At 38.7% G+C, this 19,931-nt stretch overlaps 1 protein-coding gene across 1 annotated transcript in view; it reads right to left on the bottom strand.

Moving 5' to 3' along the window:
- LOC108576176 (E3 ubiquitin-protein ligase MARCH1) overlaps positions 1-19,927 on the bottom strand; it is a 21,762-nt gene extending 1,835 nt beyond the window's left edge. The window contains exons 1-5 of the mRNA XM_017939120.1: positions 19,888-19,927; positions 17,723-17,933; positions 5,520-5,645; positions 5,093-5,214; positions 4,578-4,705 (exon numbers count right to left, since the gene is read on the bottom strand). Coding sequence (XP_017794609.1) covers positions 4,578-4,705; positions 5,093-5,214; positions 5,520-5,645; positions 17,723-17,933; positions 19,888-19,927 — 627 coding nt within the window. The remainder of the gene's footprint in view (positions 1-4,577; positions 4,706-5,092; positions 5,215-5,519; positions 5,646-17,722; positions 17,934-19,887) is intronic.
- Positions 19,928-19,931: the final 4 nt, after the last annotated feature.

Raw genomic sequence — 19,931 nt, 5'->3', positions numbered from 1 at the left:
AATTATATTTCACGACGATAAGCGCGGCATGGGAGAAATCAGCAGATGAAGATAGCAGTGCGTTAACGTACGCGTATGATTAACACTAGAATCACCAGCCGAGTCAAAATGACCCGTTAGCGACTTTTCAAAAGTGAATTTTTACGTAAGTAGACCGTGATTGGAAAATTCGACTCGTATCGATACAGATAGAAGCATACACGTGGAAAATAAATTTCGAAACTTAGAAACGATAATACTCGCCAGTATTGAACAATCACGCTTTTTCAAAAGATTCCAACGGGTTATTTAGGTCGGTGGTCCTAGCGTTAAGAGAGACTAGTCATTTTTACATTTGTATTATATAAAAATATTGTATTGTAATCTGTGCGAAAATACAGCGATTAATTTAAAGAAAAATAGTAGGCAATCTGCACTCAGATTTTCCGACGAATGAGCAACAGATGTGCAGTCTCTTACATTTATGTATCCTATCTTGTGATAGGAGTTTTTACGTTTCTTGTAATTTATCAAATATCGGTGTGCAATATCAGGAAATATTGGACGTTAGCTATGTAATGTTATGTATAAAGTGACAGGGGAACTTCCGTTGCGTGTTCGCTGTATTTTTACGACCTTTATCAACCGCAGGCAAGTTCAAAAGGATGAAAGGAACTGCTAGCGATTCCTGCTATAGCCCAGCTAGCTCTCCCCCAGCTTTTCAATACCGTGCTGCTCCTTTTTCAATTCAACTTGTCATTTTTCCTTCCCTTCTCCTTCTTCTTCTTCTTTTTTTTTTTTTTGTTCTTCATATTCTTCATTACTTTACTGTAGATCTAGTCAGGGTAATCATATCACGGTTTTTTCTTTGTCGATTTGACAACTTGGACGAGACTCCGCTTAAGGAATATAGTCAAACGCTGACGTGTAATCTTCTGCCTCAAAGCGATTGTATTTCCTCGACATAATCGCTAGTTAGAAACTCCCGTCGACGTTTTTCTTTCACTTTTTTTCAAAAAGCGAGTCGCGTATTTCACTATTGACGTTTAATCGAGGGACAAGTTTTATTAACGTTCGTTCACGTTTCTGGGGAAGCATGCAAAGGCAACTTGTAGATTCGTTCTTCCTTTGGACCTCGTGAAGATGACTTGTGGAATTTTTTAATTGTATTATATATAATTTTTTCATGTTCCAATAACTTCGACGGTTGCGGCTTCCTTTCGTTCAAAGAATGTGACGAAAAATAGATTCAAACAGTTTTTATCGATTAAAGAATACATTCACAGTTTCCTTTCGTATACAATGAAATTCATGCTTGCAAAATGATTTCAGACTAAAAAATTAAAATTATACATGATATACATAAATTCTTGCTAAATTTTTCTTCCACATAGCAAATAAATTCTACACGACACAAATCCCTTGTATTTCTCCAAATTACACTACTACGGTTCAAAGGGCATGTTAATCCTTCCCACGGAAAGTAACAAAAATTGAACCATAAAACTCAAATACATCCTAAATTCACTCTGTCACAGAAAAGTCCTCGTTTTCAGCAACACTAATTCTTCTCATTTCTCCTAATCACTCTGCTACTTTTCCAACCGCACATTAAAGATTCCCACCAAAACTGACAAAAGTCGAATTATCACACTCCACACTCCTCTTCAAATTCAAACATGTCCCAAATTCACTCTGTCACAGAAACTTTCCTTTTTTCCTTCGTCAACAGTGATCGTTGCGCCGAGGAATTACTTCGGCAACACAAATTCCTCCCGTTTCTCTCACAAAACTGACAAAAATCGAATTGTCACACTCCTCACTCTTCACCAAACTCACTCTACCTCAAACACGTTCCCTTTTCCCTTCTTCAGCAGTGCAACTCCCGTTCCACTTCCACCAAGAAATAATTTCAAAAAATATATTTTTCATCGCGTGTGAGAAAAACTTTATGAACCAGCTGACTGTCTTTCCATTTCGAAAGAGTAAGAGCCGGACGCTTGGCCCCACGGTCTGTCTTTTGCGTTATTTCCTTAGCCGGAATGAGTGTCGCGGTGCGTTTGTTCTGGCTCACTTGGCTGACGCGTTGCATTCACGCAGCCGAGCGTTGGAGCTCACCTGTTTCACCTTTGCGCCACGGCTTAATGTATCCGCTCGGAGGCAACTCTTGTTATCTGGGTCGGCGGGATCGTGTCGCATAAACATAAACCGCAAAAGACAGTCGCCAGCCATGGCGGATCGTAAATGTTGCCGGGACCCAGATCTACCCTGGGGCAGCTTCCAGCTCCACCGGTACGTATATACGTATATACTCGTAGCGATATTTTTCCTCGGCGGCGACGAAACACTCGATACGTCGAGAGTCGCGTGAAATTTCGCGGGGTAACAACGAGCATGAATAAAGCGCCGCGGCGTACGTTCACCTCGGGGGAATGAGCTCGTTCTTCGCGCGGAAACGAATTCGGGAACGTGCTGCCGCTTTCCAGAAACCCGCTTCGTTTCGCGATAATTGTGTTTACCGAGCAGAGAGAGAGCGAGAGAGAGGTCTTTCGACCCCTCTCGCCTTGAAATATCGAGTCACATTCGCGGCACGACTTATACCACTGTCGTTGAGGAACTCAAGTTGCACGAGAAGCTTCCTGCTTGTTCGTTGTTCCAATTTTGCTCTAGTTTGCGAATTTGAAGGTTACAGGAGGTCTGATAAAATTGGAGGATTGCAGAGATGTAGGAAGCACTGATAGCAGAGTTTTGCAAAGTAGTCCCTTGGGATGTGAGTATACTTGACACATCTGTGATATAATGCTTGAAAATTTTGTTTCAAGTTTGTAGCTGGAATTTTTGTTCGCACTTTCTAAACTTCCCGCCCTTCACGAAACTGGGAGTACCATTTAGAGACACTTGATCTTGACAGAATTCCACTCTCATACTCTCATTCGTAGTTTTCAATGTTCGACGAGTTTCTATGCTGGTTTTCCAAGTTTGTAACCTAATTATTTTGCTCTGCTTTAAAATTGTAACGATCGGAACAAAGTTGTTCCTACAAAGAGTTGAAACGAAACTGAATTTTCCTACAAAGTTAAGTTCTGAAATTTACAGTTCATTAATCACAACAAATCACAGGCCGAGTTAAAAGTACAAAGTGAAACGCTTGAAATTCGACTTTTTTTTAAATACTCACATTTTTTGACAAGTTTCCAGCAAAATATGTATACACTACACATAAATTACAGAAACTTAACGAAAAGTTTCTCTTTCACGCTAATCGACGCTAAATTTAAAATCACATTTAATTTTGCCCAATGAAATTTCCATCGAACCCGAAGAACCGTCCAACGCTGGAAAACGAGCCGGAGAAGATTTTCCCGGGAATTTTAATTGAAAGTACAGAGTATCGTTGCGACGATACTCCTCTCTCTTAATTAGCCTCCACGAGGTAAAGATAAGAGTAAATTGAAGTTGCTCGCGAGATGTTTGTCAAACGACGGCGAAACGACGGCCATTATTCTCACGGAGGTGGGTCTCGCGAGATATGTCCGCGTATTTAAACGAGGCGGACCGCGCGTCAGGGCACAAAGGTGGCGAAAGTCTCGGAGTTGTCGTCTGACCACCACGCGGATGTACCGGATGGATTTAAAGTTGCGGGGAGGAAAAATGCAGGGGCGAGCTGTGGGCGCCATTAAGGGGATTACTCGTGGCGAGAATATGCCTTAAATTCGTGCAAAAAGTCTGCTCGTGGCTGACACAGAAAACTCCCGGAAGTTTTCGAGATTACGCGGTGGCCATTTAGGAAACTTGTTACGAACCGCATTACTTAGTTAACATTGCTGTCTATAAACGTAAACAGCGTGCTACGACGGCTCTGCTGGAACGAGAAATAGAATGGTACACTTCAGAAAGCACGGTGTATATGTTCCTTCCTCTTCTCCTTCTTCTCTGAGAAGAAGTTGAAAAAAGGCACACGTTTTGCCAAGACAATTACGACTTTCCTCGTTAATGCGTTCGAAAATCGAGTGTCACGGTTCCCGTTCTGTCCGCGGGACAAACGGGGAACTTATTATCAGATTTACGGGTTGCTTACGGAGTTAATCTCTGTGTACCGGCGGCAGCCGGCCAGTTAATTACAAGAACACGATCCGTCTCTTGGGAGAGGTAGCAAACAAGAGTTAAATACGTTTCGTTACAACGCTGTTGCTGTTTAATACTTATACAATTCTGGCCTTTCTCGAGGAGAAGGGGTTGTTCTCTCTCCGTTGAATGCGAAAGCAAAACGAGATAAAGTGCGAATGGTAATTTAAAGCGGCGCCTCTGAGCTTGTGTAATAAATCGGTGCGAGAGATGTCATGAATACTCGCCGTAATAAGCAACGGCAGATTATAGGACTTCGGTGTGCGAGTGAGGAAGTGTTCGAATGGTGATATTTATGGATTTGGAAAAAATTTGAAACACTGTGTAAAGTAGACGATGACACTTTTTTTTTGGGGGGGTGGAGTGTGAAATTTCGTACGAATATTTGGTAATTTGTCGAAGAGTGATGGAACGGGCGGGTATGAAAGTGTCATCTGCCACTTGATTTCACTCTGAATTAAAAATGTAATTACTTTTCCCAATAAATATACCGTTGTGATGTAACCCAGCACGACGATCGTGAGAAAAAACCATATGGCTCCTCTGGTCCACAGATTCGAAATTCCAATTTTCTTCCCCTCGATCACGAAATATTGCATGCCTACGTTAATGTATTTTGTTTTGCATTAATAATAAGTATGCGCACTCTAGGTGAGAATTTTATTCGAGAACGAAATGAAATTTTATAGTTGACACCCATTTGGAGGGTGAAAATATCTATTTCATTTTTATTGCTTTTTCTCCAAGTACAAATTCAAATTCTATGCTTGAAATGGACGAAGTTGCAAAATTATGGTAATTTTAAGGAAGTGACAGGAAGGCTAAGTGTAGAAAAATTTTAAATAATTTAAGTCTCTTGGTTTATAACTATTTAATAATTTTTTATCGTAAGTATCTCGTGAAAATGACGTTTCCAAATGGGAGTAGCCCTTTAAATGAAATTTCAGTGTGATGTTGTTTCGCTATCTGTTATTGTAAGTTGACTCACCTAAGATACATACTGTTACCAAACCCACCGTAACGACGGAAAGTAATGTGAAGATAAGCAAATCTGACTGTACGTTTCTACGATTCCTCGGATGGCTAATCCATATCCTCAACGATTCTGGCCTGAAGGTTCCCATAAAAGTGATCACTATGCAAGTCGAAAACAAGTTGAATTTCTTGTATTGTGCTCGAAGTAAAATCAGTTAATTTTTCCTTTCAATATTAGTGTATGCATATTGCAAATAGAAATATAATTTAAATACTGTGTGATTTGTTAAATAATTGTTACTCGATGCTGTTCTTTTTTGTTAGAATTTTGAGTATTAAGAAATAGGTCAGAAGTGTAAGAAAAATTTTGCAGAAATATTTTTAATAATTCAATCACGTAGAATGAAGATTTGAAAGAATCTGAAATATGTAATGCTTACCATCGATAACGGGGTGTTTCGACAACATTGTAGTGATAACGACACAGTTCGCAATAAGAGCGACAAGATTGGTTCAACCATCTTTCCAAACAAGCCAAGTGAACGTAAGCCAGCGATCCTTTACACCTAGATAAATTGTTTTATTAGAGAAAAGTGTGTTAAAAACATATATATCAAGCAATCATGTTAAAAAAACAGTTAAATATTATTCTAGTTCCATAGATTCAATTTTTTCTTAAGTTTGAGTTTCAATCTGTCAAGCAAATGTTTGACTTTCTTTACGAATGAAGCATAATTTAGACTAAAATAGTTTTGTTATTTAAAAGAATTAATTAATTAAATTTCGAAAGATAGATCCAGAAGAAGATTAGAAAATCTGGCATTCCTTGAATTTTGCTATTTAAAAAAAATAAATTTATTAAATTTTGGAAGATGTCTACAAAAAAAGTAGAAAATCTGAGTGAATTTTCATTTTTATCAAAATAAAAGAGAATTCCAAGACTTGTTTTTTCAACGAACAGAATTTTGTTCTACCATTATTTTCACATTAATTACTTTATTTCTCCAATTTTTTCTACAACACGTTTCTTCAGCACTCTAGAATACGATTCAGAAGCAAATTTATTTATAGTTCCGTTTGAACGAATGGATCGTGGAAAAAGTAAGCTCGTTCATTTAACAGAACGACATTTCTGTCATATTTCTCGAATCGAACATTTTATTTTTCTTGCGTTTTACGAACATGTCAAAATTCGCATAATAAAGGTTCTCGTTCATACATCACGGGGCGGAACCTGGTTCGATCTTATTTCCTTCAGGGTATTCAGGATCCTTATATTTCACGGTAACATTCGGATAAGAAGTGAAGTTCGGTAAGTTTCAAAATTACGACGGCAAACTGTTCCATGAAGAGATTTGCATTCCGACTTTCTACTTGCGTTTCACACATTCTTCTCCCCTTTTTAATAATTCCCGCTCCCGAGTGATCAGCCATTCGTTTAACACACTCTTCTCCCTTTTATTATTAATCATTTCCACGAAAAACCACTGTCACAAATATTCAATATTTAAATCCACAATTTTCTCACTATCACACACTCTTCTTCCTTTTATCATTAATCATTTTCACGAAAAATCACTGCTACGAATATTCAATATATGAATTTCCAATTTTCTCACTATCACACACTCTTCTTTCTTTTATTATTAATCATTTCCACGAAAAACCACTGTCGCGAATATTCAATAAATAATTCTCCAATTTTCTCACCATTTTTCTCAATAAATTAATACTCTAACACTGTCTGTATTTTATGTTACAGGTAAGGATGATGATTTCTACCTAAAACCCAACTGATGGAGAAAAACTACCTCGACAAGGTTATTATTCTACTCCATTTACAATTTTTCAATATTAATCTGTACAATTTAATTTATCGATTTCGACAAAATCCGTCCAAAAATTGGATTTTTTTCGAACTCTTTCTATTTACGAAAAGAAACTCGAACGAGCGGATAGATTAAAATAAAAAAAAAAAAAAAAACGAGGATGAAACGCAACGATCGTTTACACGAGACACGAATGGATTACTTTGCACCGTGAAAACGTGAAGTGTGTTCTGAATTTATGTCACGGTGAAAATGTTCCTTCGCCGGCTCCCGTTCGTTCAGGTTAATTAATCCTTTTTCGTCGGAGGACACTGTCTGTAGGCAAACATTCTCTAAACCGAGGTGACGTTCTGCAGTTCATGAGTTATTCTCGGCTTACGTACTGCGAAGAGAATTTTAAATATGCGTTTCGTTACTTATGCGCCTCCACGATTCCATAAATCTGCGAATTTCGCGTACAAGCATGCCAGCAAACGAGATGCGTTTAAAGAATTCGCCCTGCCGTATTATCCAACCCTTTCTACCCTTCCTCTCTGCCGACGCGATATAAAAAGGAAACACGGGGGAGAAAAGGATCGAAAAAGGAGGGAAAAACGCGTGTATGTAGTGTGAACGTGCTGTGATTTCTCTATTTTGTTCGAAGCACTGCATGTACATAGATAACGCTTCCATTAACTTTCTATCCTCTTTTTCTCATTTTTAAGTATCTTCGCTACGGTCTTTTTTTTTTTTTTGCTTTTCTTTCGCCGTAATTTACTTTTGTTCGGTACTCCAGGCTGGATTTTTTCACGGTTCTGATGGATAGTTGAGACCAATTACGGTAATTACACGTTGGAACGTATAATCCCACTTTGAAAATTAGGACTAATCCTTATTTTTGCAAAATTTCGAATGTTGCATTATTGCGAGTTTTGTTGAAAAATAATCCGTCCTGATACCTGTCGAAATTTTTACACAAATCTCTGGAAGTTGTAGCGTTTCGTATTTCGAAATTCTAATTTATCGAAAATTATAGTAACGGAGGAAAATTTGAATGGAACTTTAAATTTAGTGCATATATTACATTTGCAAAGGGAATTCGTGGCAATAAGCAGTGCAGATCATTTTTACATTATCATAAAGAAGAAAAACGATTGAAACGTGGTCAAAAGTTTCTTATCTTTTTAAAAGCATTTCGTATCAATATAACTCGTGAACATTAAAACACAGTGATACCTCATCGACGTTGAACACTTTAGTAACAGTTCAATTAAACAAGAAAAAACGACAAAGGACGTGAAGATCAAGTTCCATCTACGATAAAGGCGGGCTCCTCGTTATGGCGGGAAGTGTGACAAAGTTTAAAAGTTAATTGACTTGACATAACGGATTTGTAGCGCGAACTCTGTGCTACTTTTCCAAAACTCGGTCTAACTGCGAGAGTTTAACTTCGGGCGATATGTGTGTTAACGTATTTCCCGGACTGCAGGTAATCTTAGTTCTTAGTTGCTAAATAAATCAAACGCCGTGTGGATCTATACTTCGAAATAGGACGTGAGTAGAAAGATGTAGGATTCTTGAAATAGTCATTCTCGGAAGAGAGTCTGGAATTTTTATCCAGGTTCCACTGTGTAGTTCTATCTACTACAGTAGTCTCCAAAATCGTGGGACAAACGGCTGGAAAACTGTAGTAACGTTCTTTCATTTTCGAGAAAAATTAGTTTGAAAATTCGTGAATTAATTGGAATTTTTGAGGTATGTTTGTATTATTAACCCTTTCGCTGCGGCAAATTTTAGTGCACAACGAGCTTAGAAGGTTCAAATGTTCCACAACGGTCGCAAAATTTAAAAAATTATTCATTTTTAAATTTGTTTCGTTGAATTAACGTGGAAGAGTGCAGAGGATGGAATTAAGGCTTAAATTAACATGGAAGTGCGCCAAAATGCTCCGACAGAACAATTCGAACAAATTTTCAAAGCAGCCAAAGGCTTAAAAAGACGAACAAGATCTAAACTTCAGACATTTCTAAATGTCCCCAAAGAAAATCAAATATTCGGAAAACTAGCAAATTGTGTCGATTGTATCCTAAACTTGGAGTAATCCATCGTCCCCAACACCTCCAAAACGAGCGTCATTCTCTCTCGAACAGAGATCTGCGGCGGTGAAAAACGGTAAAAAAGAGATCATTCAATTTCCCACTTGTTTCCGCAATTTGCGTGATTCTATTGTGCGAAAGATTCGCGGAATAAAAAGTCCGCAATATCGTCGACTTTTCATCCTGTTCCGCGATTTTGTCACGAGCACAGTATACCGCGCGCGCGCTTTTCAATACGATAGCAAAAGTTCATCCGCGGCCACCCCTTCAATTATTCCGCGTGCCGTAAAGCAAGTTTCTCAGTCCAGTTTCTAAATTTCCGACGCGACGCGTCCATTGTTTCATCAAAACTGTTTGCCTCCTCCCCCGTTTATTTGTCAATTGTTCCGTCTATGCGGGGGAAAATAATTGAAAAATAACACTTATCCCAAGGTAATTGGGAGGAAGTATCAAGTTAAACGCGTAAAAATATTCAATAATAAGCGAACAAAGGACGAAGCTATTACTTCAATACGCGATGCAACGACTCTAATATTTACTAAAATTGAAAAATTCTCGTATAAATCCCGAAAATAGATGTTCAATTACGGTAAACTAGTGAGACGGTTTAATCAAGAGTGGGCATGTTGCACGAGTATAGTGCGCTCGTTTCAAATCAGCTCCCAATATAAAATACAATAATTCAACTAACTACTTAACATGCAAATCATGCAATTCCTTGGATACGTGTAAATTATCAGTTCAGAAAATCACAATGCATAAAAGAAATTCAAAATTCACTTTTCAATAGCATAGAAGAATAAATAAATATTAGAAAAACTGAAAGAAAATTAAATGTAGAAATAACCTGTAACGAAAACGTGTTTCATTAATTGGATAACTGAAACGTCCAAATTTTCATTAGCAAAATCTCAAAATTCGATGCGATAGAGAAACAAAGAGTACGAAGAAAACGACCACTAAAATTAAAATAATTCGTTCGAAGTAGATTATTCAATGCCTAACACTAACTCTCTAATATGTTTGAATAATTGGAGAAGTGATTCTAATTAAATTAAAACAAAAATTCAGAGTAGAGTATTCAAAGTGTAGTAATAAGTAGAAGAAATTTTGAGAGAAGGTAGTAGAGTGTGGATATAGGCTAGCTAGAAACCATCGAGCACCCTATTCCCATCTCAGTACCCTCAATGATTTTCCGGAACCTCGGCGGGCTCTTATATACACTACCAGCCAAAAGTTTGGAATCACCTCCCACTTTTCATCGATATTAAATCTGCTGCTAATTTTTTATAGATTTCAAGTTTATCTCAATTCTACATTTATCAATTTATCTCATATCAATTGATTCGAACGATAAAAAATTCTCAAAGTCGCAGACTTTTTTCTAGAAATTTTTGTCTAAATTGCAATGCTCAGTGATTCCAAACTTTTGGCCGGTAGTGTACCTGCGGTACCCTCTCCTCAAAGTCATTAGCAAAGTCAGGCGCGAGACTCCCTTTTCGCGGGAAATCGATATAAATAGGAACATATATATATATAGACAGTTTCCGTTTCACGATTTATTTCGCCGATGATTCCGAACGTTATAAACTTTCCGCATTGTCTCGGTGACGGCAGAAATTTTCCGCATGGTCGTACATATCATCATCGATTGGCCGCAGTGTCAGTGGAATAGTAGCAGTTTCACGGTTCCTCTCTGTTTATGTTTTTCATAGTTCCATAGTTTCGCCACGGATCTGCTCGCAGACGAGAACCGACCGGTACTTTGTCATTTTCCTCGGTGACGCAACAAAGTTAATGAAACTGCACTTGACGCGGGATAGTTTATTCGTTAACTGTGCTCTAGCTTTATGTACGTATTTCCGCGAATTCGCGTGGAGATGAAAATTTGTAAATATTATTTTTGCAGCGTGAAATATTAGACGAATAGTCTGACGTGATCACTTAGGATTACTGTGTTGTCAATGTGTCGCTTAATATGGTTTAACCCTTTTACTGCCTGCTAAGTTTTTTATGCACTTTCGAAGACATTTATTAAAGTTGACATATTTTTCTCGAACGTAGGCATAACTTCACATTTTTCTGTGAAACGTATATTCATGTTCAGTGGAAATTCATTTTATGAAAGTAAGGTGTCATTAAATGGGTTAAAACTGTATTGAAAGATGTATTTCTCGGGGAAAATGCAGAGCCGATATATCGGCTCTAAGGTGCTAACAGGGTTAAAGAGGCCTTTAAGATGGTTACAGTACATTTTTTATCAAACAAAAATTTGTCGAATATCCTTGATTAATTTTTATAGAGTAGCAACGGAAGTCTTGTCTTATTGCACACTCTATAAGATTCGCATTTGACAAGAAACACACCTGTCACAATATCTACCCTCGCAGAGCCATTAAAGTGCATTAGGAACAGTTAAGAAAGATTCCCCGGAGATGTATAGCCTAAGAGCGTCCCGCAGACGTTCGATCTAATTCTAATCCGGGGATAGTCCGGATCGAAGGGAACTCCCGGGAGGGGTCCATCGAGATCGTGGTAATCAGAATGACGGATTGCCTAAGCAGATCGAGGTGCACGTGTGTCGCGGCTAAGCTCGTGAATAACGCGAGAACAGGCGAGCGTCGTCACTTTTGTCAGTGTCGTACACGGTGTATAGTTGCTGGAAGCGATGTAGCGACCAATCTTCTCGTGGACGCACGGTACTTGACCGCTATAGTTCACGCCTTTCTCTCAGCGTCTGTGACTTGAAATTTAGGGGTCTTCTGTAAGGCAAAGTAAAAAAGAGCGCTCTTGCTCTCAAACCTGCTGCCTAAGCGGCCCCGATGTAAACATTGACTTACGACTGTATAATCCTGACATCGTGTTGACGATATCTTTTTTTTTTTTTTTTTTGGACGGTGACTTGCCTCACTTTATTAAAAGAGACGCGCGTGTTTTCAGAGCACTAATGAATACAGAGATATTTTTTGTAGTTTTCTTGTGTTATTTATGGGAAAGTTGGAAAGGGGGTGTGGTTATGGGCGTGTTTCGACTGTTGATCGTGATTGGCGGAAAGTTTACAAATTTTGATCGACGAAAGGTGGGAGTTGCTGGAAATGGACTTGAGGTAGGGATGTGTTTGACGGAAGGAAGTGATGAGTTAGCGAGTGTCGTTGGCAATAAAGTCACAAAGCCGGTAGATCTGGCGAACATATTTCCCGAAGGTTTAAAAGTTACAGTCGGTTGGTCTCGTGGGTTTATTGCTGTCTTATTGTGTCTAATTGTAGGGGTTAGGAATTTGTGAGTGTAAAAACAGGAAAAAGAGAGCAAATCACGCCGTGCCATTACCAATTTCGATACCGAACAACGACCTCTCCATATCTCTTCCACCGACTATACATCGAGACGCACGCGTCTGATGCCAGGAAATCCCCGCTTCAAACGTAGCCGCTCTTCTCGCGCCGAGAAGAGTACAGCCGCGTGACGCAACGACGGGGGAAGCCGTGGAACGAATGAAAAGAAATAGGTCACGTGATACGTGTGTCGTTCCGCGAGAATTCTCAAGAGGAAACCGGCGAATTAAGTTGCTCGTGGCGGAGGGTCGGTAGGAGGCGAGGGAGGAAGAACAGGTTGCAGGGTGGCGCGAGGTATAAACGGGCCAGAGAAAGCGGGAAAGGCGCGAGAAAGAAGTGAATGACAGGCAGCTGGTGGGAAACGGCTAGGAAGGGGTTAGGTTTGACAAGGGGAAAGCTGGCCTCTGCTAAAGAGTAGAAGGAAGGTGAAAGAGAAGTAAAGAGAGTAGAGAGTCGGTGCGCTCCGTGGAGATTTTTATTTCGCGCATTGAAAACACCGAGGGTGTCTCGTTAGGCGTAACCGTGCTTGCCTCGGCGAGATTAAAATTGTAGAACGCCGGGACGAGAGATCTTAATTCAATTAAGAAGGATTAGGGTGGCCTTAGGGTTGTAAGGTCGCGGCAAGCAGGTGGTTGGTAAGACGTTCGTAACAATTCAGAGTGGAGAATGATGATCGTTCTGTGTCCTACCGAAACGATTTATCGTTCAGACGGTGTTAATGGATTCACGTGGTGAACACTGCGGAGGATATTGAATCGAAGAGGAATTCTCACTTGAACTAATGCAATTGATTTCTCTTCTTTTTTTTTTTCAACACTTTCACCGCCGTTGGCGCCTTTAGGCGCTCTGAAAATTTGCTCGCAGTGTGTCCTTTGGCGCTTATAGGCGTTTTGAATATTTTCTCGCGCTGTGCTGCTCGTTGGCGCATTTTTGGCACACTTTCACCTTAATTTAATCCACAATTTTTGTCCTTCACACAATTCTACCTGAATTTTTCTATGTTAAATTTTACACTTTAACTTAGACATTTTAAAAAAAAAATTAGAAGACTCCACAGGCAAATATTTTGCAGCCACAATTGAACATATACGAGAGTTCTAAGTAGCGAAAGGGTTAAAGTACTTTAATATCTCGTAATTCTCGTCGAGGATGTATTGAAACGATACCGAAGTTTAAATTTATTTTCAGAGTTGATTAGTAAAGCGGGTCTTTCGTTTCCTCGACGAAAGTTCAGTTTCTTTAACATTAAAGAAACGTCGAAGCAGAGGAAATGCGGTGTAATGAAAAAAGATCGAGAAGTGCAATGACACCGATGTTTCACTACGATATTTTATTTATAAACGAAGCAAATTCTCGTTACGTGCCAACTTGAAACTTCTCTTCGAAGCAGGTGTTCCCAATTTATATTCACGTTGCTTTCATTCACGAGAGATTGCCGCTGGTTTAAACGATTTTACCAGATTTTTCAGCTATCGTACGAACGGCAGGTCAGTTAAAATCTACTTTCCGCCACGTTTTGTATGACACAGTGTAATACTGTGATTCAAGGTACGCGATTAACGTATCGACGAGTCGTGTTTGACGTGATTATTTTAGTACTGTGAAAATACGCGCTTGCGAAATGTACACGTTTATCGGCAAACGTGCATGTCATTGCATTCGATAAATTTGTGAGTATAATTCTGAAAGGATTTATTTGTACCAATACCGATTGTTCCCAATATGGAAGTGTTTGCCATCTGTCCTGACTTTCGCCTAAACAAATGGCGATGCGGTAATATTGGCCGATACCAGAGAGCCACGTACGAATTAATTGATTTATTAAATTTTGTAATTTGTCACAGAAGAGTCTCGTTCGATTCGTTTCTCTAATTATCATCCTCACGTTTGTTCATGACACTAAAAGATACAATTAAAATGTCTCTATCACATTGAAACGTGATGTAAACTTAAATCTAATTTATCCATCAAATAAACAAATAATTTCTTGAAAAATAATGTACTTGTATTTCACAGAAAACAGTTTCGTCTGTTTCACATTGTCATATGAGACAAATTTCGGCGTTTTTGATGCCCGGTTTGCTCCAATTTCTCGGAAATAGGAACAGATATTGGGGTATCATTGAATTAAAACACTTAAGGATCGTCGTTGCGTAGAAACAGAACTTTATTTTCCAGAGGTTTAACGTTACGTGAAGTACGCGTGGTAAAACACAGAATGAACACGGAAATGGAGAAAATAGGGCTATTTGAGGGTTCTGGAAAGATGGACTTTGGGTTGTGACTATGCAGGACAGTTGGACGGTGAAGAGTCCAGTAGGAGTAATGTAATTGTAAATGATTGCAGGACGAGAATGAGTGAGTGAGAGAGAGAGAGAGAGAGAGAGAGAGATAAAGAGTGTCAACAAACAGTGCCTGGCTCGTAGGCTCGGTTCTTATAAGACGGACTCCCCAATTCTCGGTTAACGTACTTTTCGTACATGAGTTTATTGTCGTTTGTTTACTAACTTCAGCCGCGCCAATCATAATTAACGCGGTTCCTGATTCGTTTGGGGTTGGTAGGGGAAAGGGGTATAAGAATAGGTGCGGAAATAGTCTTAAGTCAGTACAGTGTCAGTTCGGTAGAGTGTCAGTTCGGTAGAGTGTCAGTTCGGTAGAGTGTCAGTTCGGTATCAGTGTTGTGGCCAGTGCAGTTGGGTCCCTCAATATTTTTCCGTCGTTGGTTCCTACAGTCATGGAAAGTGGGTGAGTCATTGTAGATACAGATAAAACTAAGCCTAACGAGGAAAATATTTGAGGGTGTAACAGTTCGAACAGAGATTTTCTTGGTTCTTCAATTCACTTTAGCTCGGTGGTTCGTCGAAGTATTTCAAGTTTCGAGGCATTAAGCCTGAATCGAAAGGAGAAACGGCTGAATTTAAGCGCTCCCCAAAGCAAGAAGCTCGAGTCAGATTCAACTTGGACAAAAATTTGATTGGAAAAGTGTCGGAACGAATTTCCAACCGATCCCCAATACACGATTTCGCGATTATCCGGCGTTTAATCGCGGTTCGAATCGTTCGACCAACGGTCTCTTCCTATTCCATTTTTCACGCACGATATTCATCGAAACTAATTATGCAGCCGCATGCCGCTGTTTCACCAGGGTGTGGCGATTGCGTATCAAGATAATGGATTAATTTTGGAAGCCTGAGTGTCTTCGAATTTCAAACAACGCCGCGCGGTTAATGCCTCCCGAGCATTTCACGGTATTTAATTAACACAGGATAACCATTACTTAATTGACCAACGCGAGAATTAATTAGCGTTCTCCTATCGGCAGTTTTACTTGGAGAATTATTTACTCGTCTTTTTTTCGTGAATTGCGCAAATACGGCGAGGGACACAACGAGAAATCGGCTTGTTTCAAGGTTAAGCGTTGCATAGGTTTTCTGCGCGATTATCGCGACTCAACTTTAGCACGCGGCATGAATTTTATTTCTGGGAAATTTGATTGGTCGTAAAAGTAGTGGGGCAATTAGCGAAGCACTGGGAAATTTCCGAGGCTATTAAAGGGCAATTTTTTAAGTACACACTCGCAATTACGACGCTGAAACGCGTTTAAAAAATGATGATGAACGGTGAAACGTGAGAGGAATATCTTTAGTGTTTCGTGTCAAGGATCGGCCACTAATTAATTTCGATAAATTTTGATAAATTCGGGCAAGTCGGAAGGAGTTGCATTGAATATTGACAGCAAAGTCAACTCATGTTGACTATTATTAAGTCTCAGTGAAAGAAGTAAATTAAATTTCATTTCCCGGTGAATTTCATTTTGTAAATAAATAATAATCGGCTGAAGAAATAAACGAAAATTTTCATGTTGTCGATTAAGTTCGAGCGAAAGAAGTAAATTAAATTAAATTTTCTCAATAAACGAAAATAATTGCCTGAAGAATTATTGAAACTTGTATGCATGATTACGAGAATTTTAAATGGTTCTTTAGTGTTCTTTTTTTTTTTTAACTTTGCTCTTTTCTTTCGCGAAGTTTCATTTATATTAATTGATATCATTACCGTTTCCCCACAATATATTCAAATATATGAAATGTATAGGAACTGTAATTGTCTACGTATCCACCAAAGCAGTTGAGAATCGCGTTTGTTAAATTATCGTGGCTTGGCTCACGTTCGTATCCCGCGAATTGGGATCGTTAGCTCCCCTCTAAACGTCAATTTAACTTCAAATGAGCGATTAAGTTAAGATCGATGGGCTAAATCCGTAGCTAACGAGCACGAGTCTACAGAGTAATGTTTCTAAATCGGTAAAAAATACAGACAGCTCGCACTGTGCTGAAGAATTTAACGAATTCAGGAATTAGCTCCTCTGCTCTTCGTATAAATAGTGAAAAATTGTGGAAAAGTTGATTTTCAAATGTTCCTATTGTAATTTGGAATGTAACTATTTTTCGAAGAATTTTATTTTGTTGGATTTTCTATATTGAACTGTAATTTCTGTTCCGATACCGCTTGCCACGTTTTTCTTACTCCGAGCATGCCTGCTAAAAGGTTCGTTGAACTAATGTGCTTCTAATAAAGGAAGATACAAGAAGTTCGAGGTAATTTACGGAAACACTAATGGAAGATACATAAGGAAAATGGCTTACTGATAACAAGAAAAGAACACATTTCTTTGAGGCTGCGAGGGTAGGAAATTGCTTGCAAGGGCCGAAAGGGAATAGAAATATCGGCCTTCTCTAAGTGCGAGCGTATCCTTTTTACACATTTTATTACATAAAGTGTTACTTTAAACAGTAGTTCGTGGCTCACCTTACTCATAAATTTTAAAATTTAATTTTGATTACTAAAACTGACAATGAAACCAATTTCTCACAAATTCTTATCTCTTCGTTTGTGTATTTTGGTATCTAATCAATTTCAGATCAATTTTTCTGTTGTTTAACCGTGATTTAAAGTTCTGTAGCACTTTACGCATCACTCTATCTTCATCCCCAAATGTATTGTCAAAACAGTCTCACTGAATCATCAAATTATCAGAATTATTTCTGGGAACCTCACATTTTGCACCCAAATTTAAAAGCTTCCACCGAAAGTATCAGAAATATTTCTCAGAACCTCAGTTTGCACCCAAATTTAAAAACTCCCGCCCTAATTATCAGAATTTCACATTTCGCACCCGAATTTAAAAGCTCCCGCCCAAATTATCAGAATTATTTCGCGAAAGCACACGATTTACACCGAAAATTTTCTTTCGCCTAAAGCACTCTTGCCACGAAATCCTCTCGAATTTCTCGATCGAGGAATTCTTCGAAGGCAGATTCGGGTAAGAACAGTCTAGAAGAATATCGCAAACCAGAAAGAAAGGGGAGGGGGGGTGAACGGTCGAATTGGTCCATGATACATTTACCTACAAGGCGAAATGAGTGGCTCCTTGGACGTGTTTGTGTGACATATTCGGCAGACGATTGAACCAACCGAGACCACGCTGCGGGTAAGCCGGTGTTGTTGGCCTCGCCCGAGAGACATTTGCTGCGTGTCGCAGTCATTTAAATTGCAGGACGAACCCTCGGGAACGGTGACCGGTAGCATCGGGATGCCGTGCTCGTGATCCAAGTTAACTGGAACCGAAGAGAAGGATACACATGAGGCGGTGCATATGTATGATCCAGCACGCTCCGTACGCGTTTACTTGCACCCTCTATTCGACGTAATGGCCGGCTTTCTGTGAAATTCGCTGCCTCGAATATCGATTAACGCTCCACGGAGGTAGAAGCGTTATTTTGAAATGTTTTGGAAATGCTCGTGATAGCACGTCGAGAGAGGGATGAAGTTGTTCAGACGAGGGGATAGAAGCTAATGGTTAAAGTGGAAGATTGAGACTTTGCTCACTCTGATACCTTGTATATACATACATATTCTTCGTTTTAAGTATCTATTAATATTCCCTTCGAAGCTTGATATTTTTAGTGAAATGAATTGTTTAGTTTGAAGGATAGGGAACGATTTAGTTCTTAGTTAACGAAGGGAGTGAGATTTTAACACTTCACTGTACAGACCACTCGGCTCTGAGGCGAGTTTGAATTTTGATTGCACTAGAACAATTTAGTGGAGAATTTTAGAAGCTAGCGAGTTTGAGTAGCTTCAATTCAGAGAGTATTCATTCTTTCGGAATAATTTTCTGCTTTTTAACGAAAGCATTGCTAAGTATAGTTAGCCATCTATGAGATGAGTCGTCTATTTTCCGTTTTCTTCTTTAGTTATTTCTCGAGCGTTATTTATAATGCTCTAACTTATGTTTCTTCTCTAATAGAAGGGCCAACTTGACGTAGAAAGTGAGACGAAATAATTAAAAAAAAACTTGCACTCGTTGAACCACTGTTTACACGTTAAAGGGTTAAAAATTAACGACACCAGTGTACAATTATTTGTAAGTGAACCTAAAAAGAATTTTTTAAAATAGGTATTCAAGCAAGCTCGTGCATTTAATGATTCATTAGTTTCACTTAAATAGTACGTCATTTGATAATTAATTAGGACAACCTCTCGCATGCTGTTTCTTTAAGACCTACTTGGTAAATTATAGTAACGCAAGTATTTCCTGTTTAATTATTGAACAAGCGTCGCAAATGAGCTGTTCTCCGTCTCGTGATTTACTCTGTAAAGGGTAATTAATTGGCAAGCTGTAAACTTAAAATAACAGGAATCAAACACGAGAGGAAGCGGAGAATACGGTGCATATGTATGATCCACCACGCTCCGTACGCATCTGCGTGTATTTACAGCCTATTAGGCGTAATGGCAGGCTTTGTGGGAATTTACTCCCCAGAATTAATCAATGCGAAATCTGATATCGGTCCTTGAATTACAAACAGGATGGCACTATTCGAACTACAGATTCGAAGTTTTACGATCGTGCTGAATTTCATTCAGACTCCTGCCTCTTAGAAGATATTCGACAGACATCGTTTTCGCACTTTGTTTACAAATTCATTTATGGAGTTAGAATACTTTCGTCGAAATTATAGTTTTATAATTAGTAGAGGATGCTTAGTTCTAATTATTCTTTTTTGATAATATTGAATTTCGTTCAATAGGATTATCATTTTTTGCTCGTAATATTGAATTTCATTCGTTAGTCTTTAGGTAATTACTTTTTGCTTGTAATATTGAGTTTCATTCGTCAAGAGTAATATAGTATTTCACGTCAGCGATAGTGTCCGGTTGCTGTCACGAAATATCCAATATTAATGACCTAGAATCAAAAAATTATTAATAAATTTGCACGAGAAATTTGTATAATTTTACTAATTTAAACAAAATTCCTCTGTAATAATGACATTTCCTTTTTTAATCGAGTACAGTATTTGCAATCTGTCCAGAATGAACAATAAGTGAATATTATAACGATTATTTGAACTGCGTGCAAAGAACGTTCAACGAAACTTTCTTTTAATTAACTGAGTAATTGTTAAATAATGAAGATTTAGTTATTGCTAATTCGAGAATAATGACGTAAGTGAAAAATGAACGATCGCTCAAGATGTTTATTTACGAATATTGAAACACACCTACTTGCATTCTCGACGTGATAAACGGTCGAAGGTGAAAGCATAACC

This window comes from Habropoda laboriosa, unplaced genomic scaffold (assembly GCF_001263275.1).
Source record: "Habropoda laboriosa isolate 0110345459 unplaced genomic scaffold, ASM126327v1 scaffold212, whole genome shotgun sequence".
NCBI lineage: Eukaryota > Metazoa > Arthropoda > Insecta > Hymenoptera > Apidae > Habropoda > Habropoda laboriosa.
The sequence above is the reverse complement of the archived record's forward strand: the minus strand, read 5'-3'. Positions and strand labels throughout refer to the sequence as shown.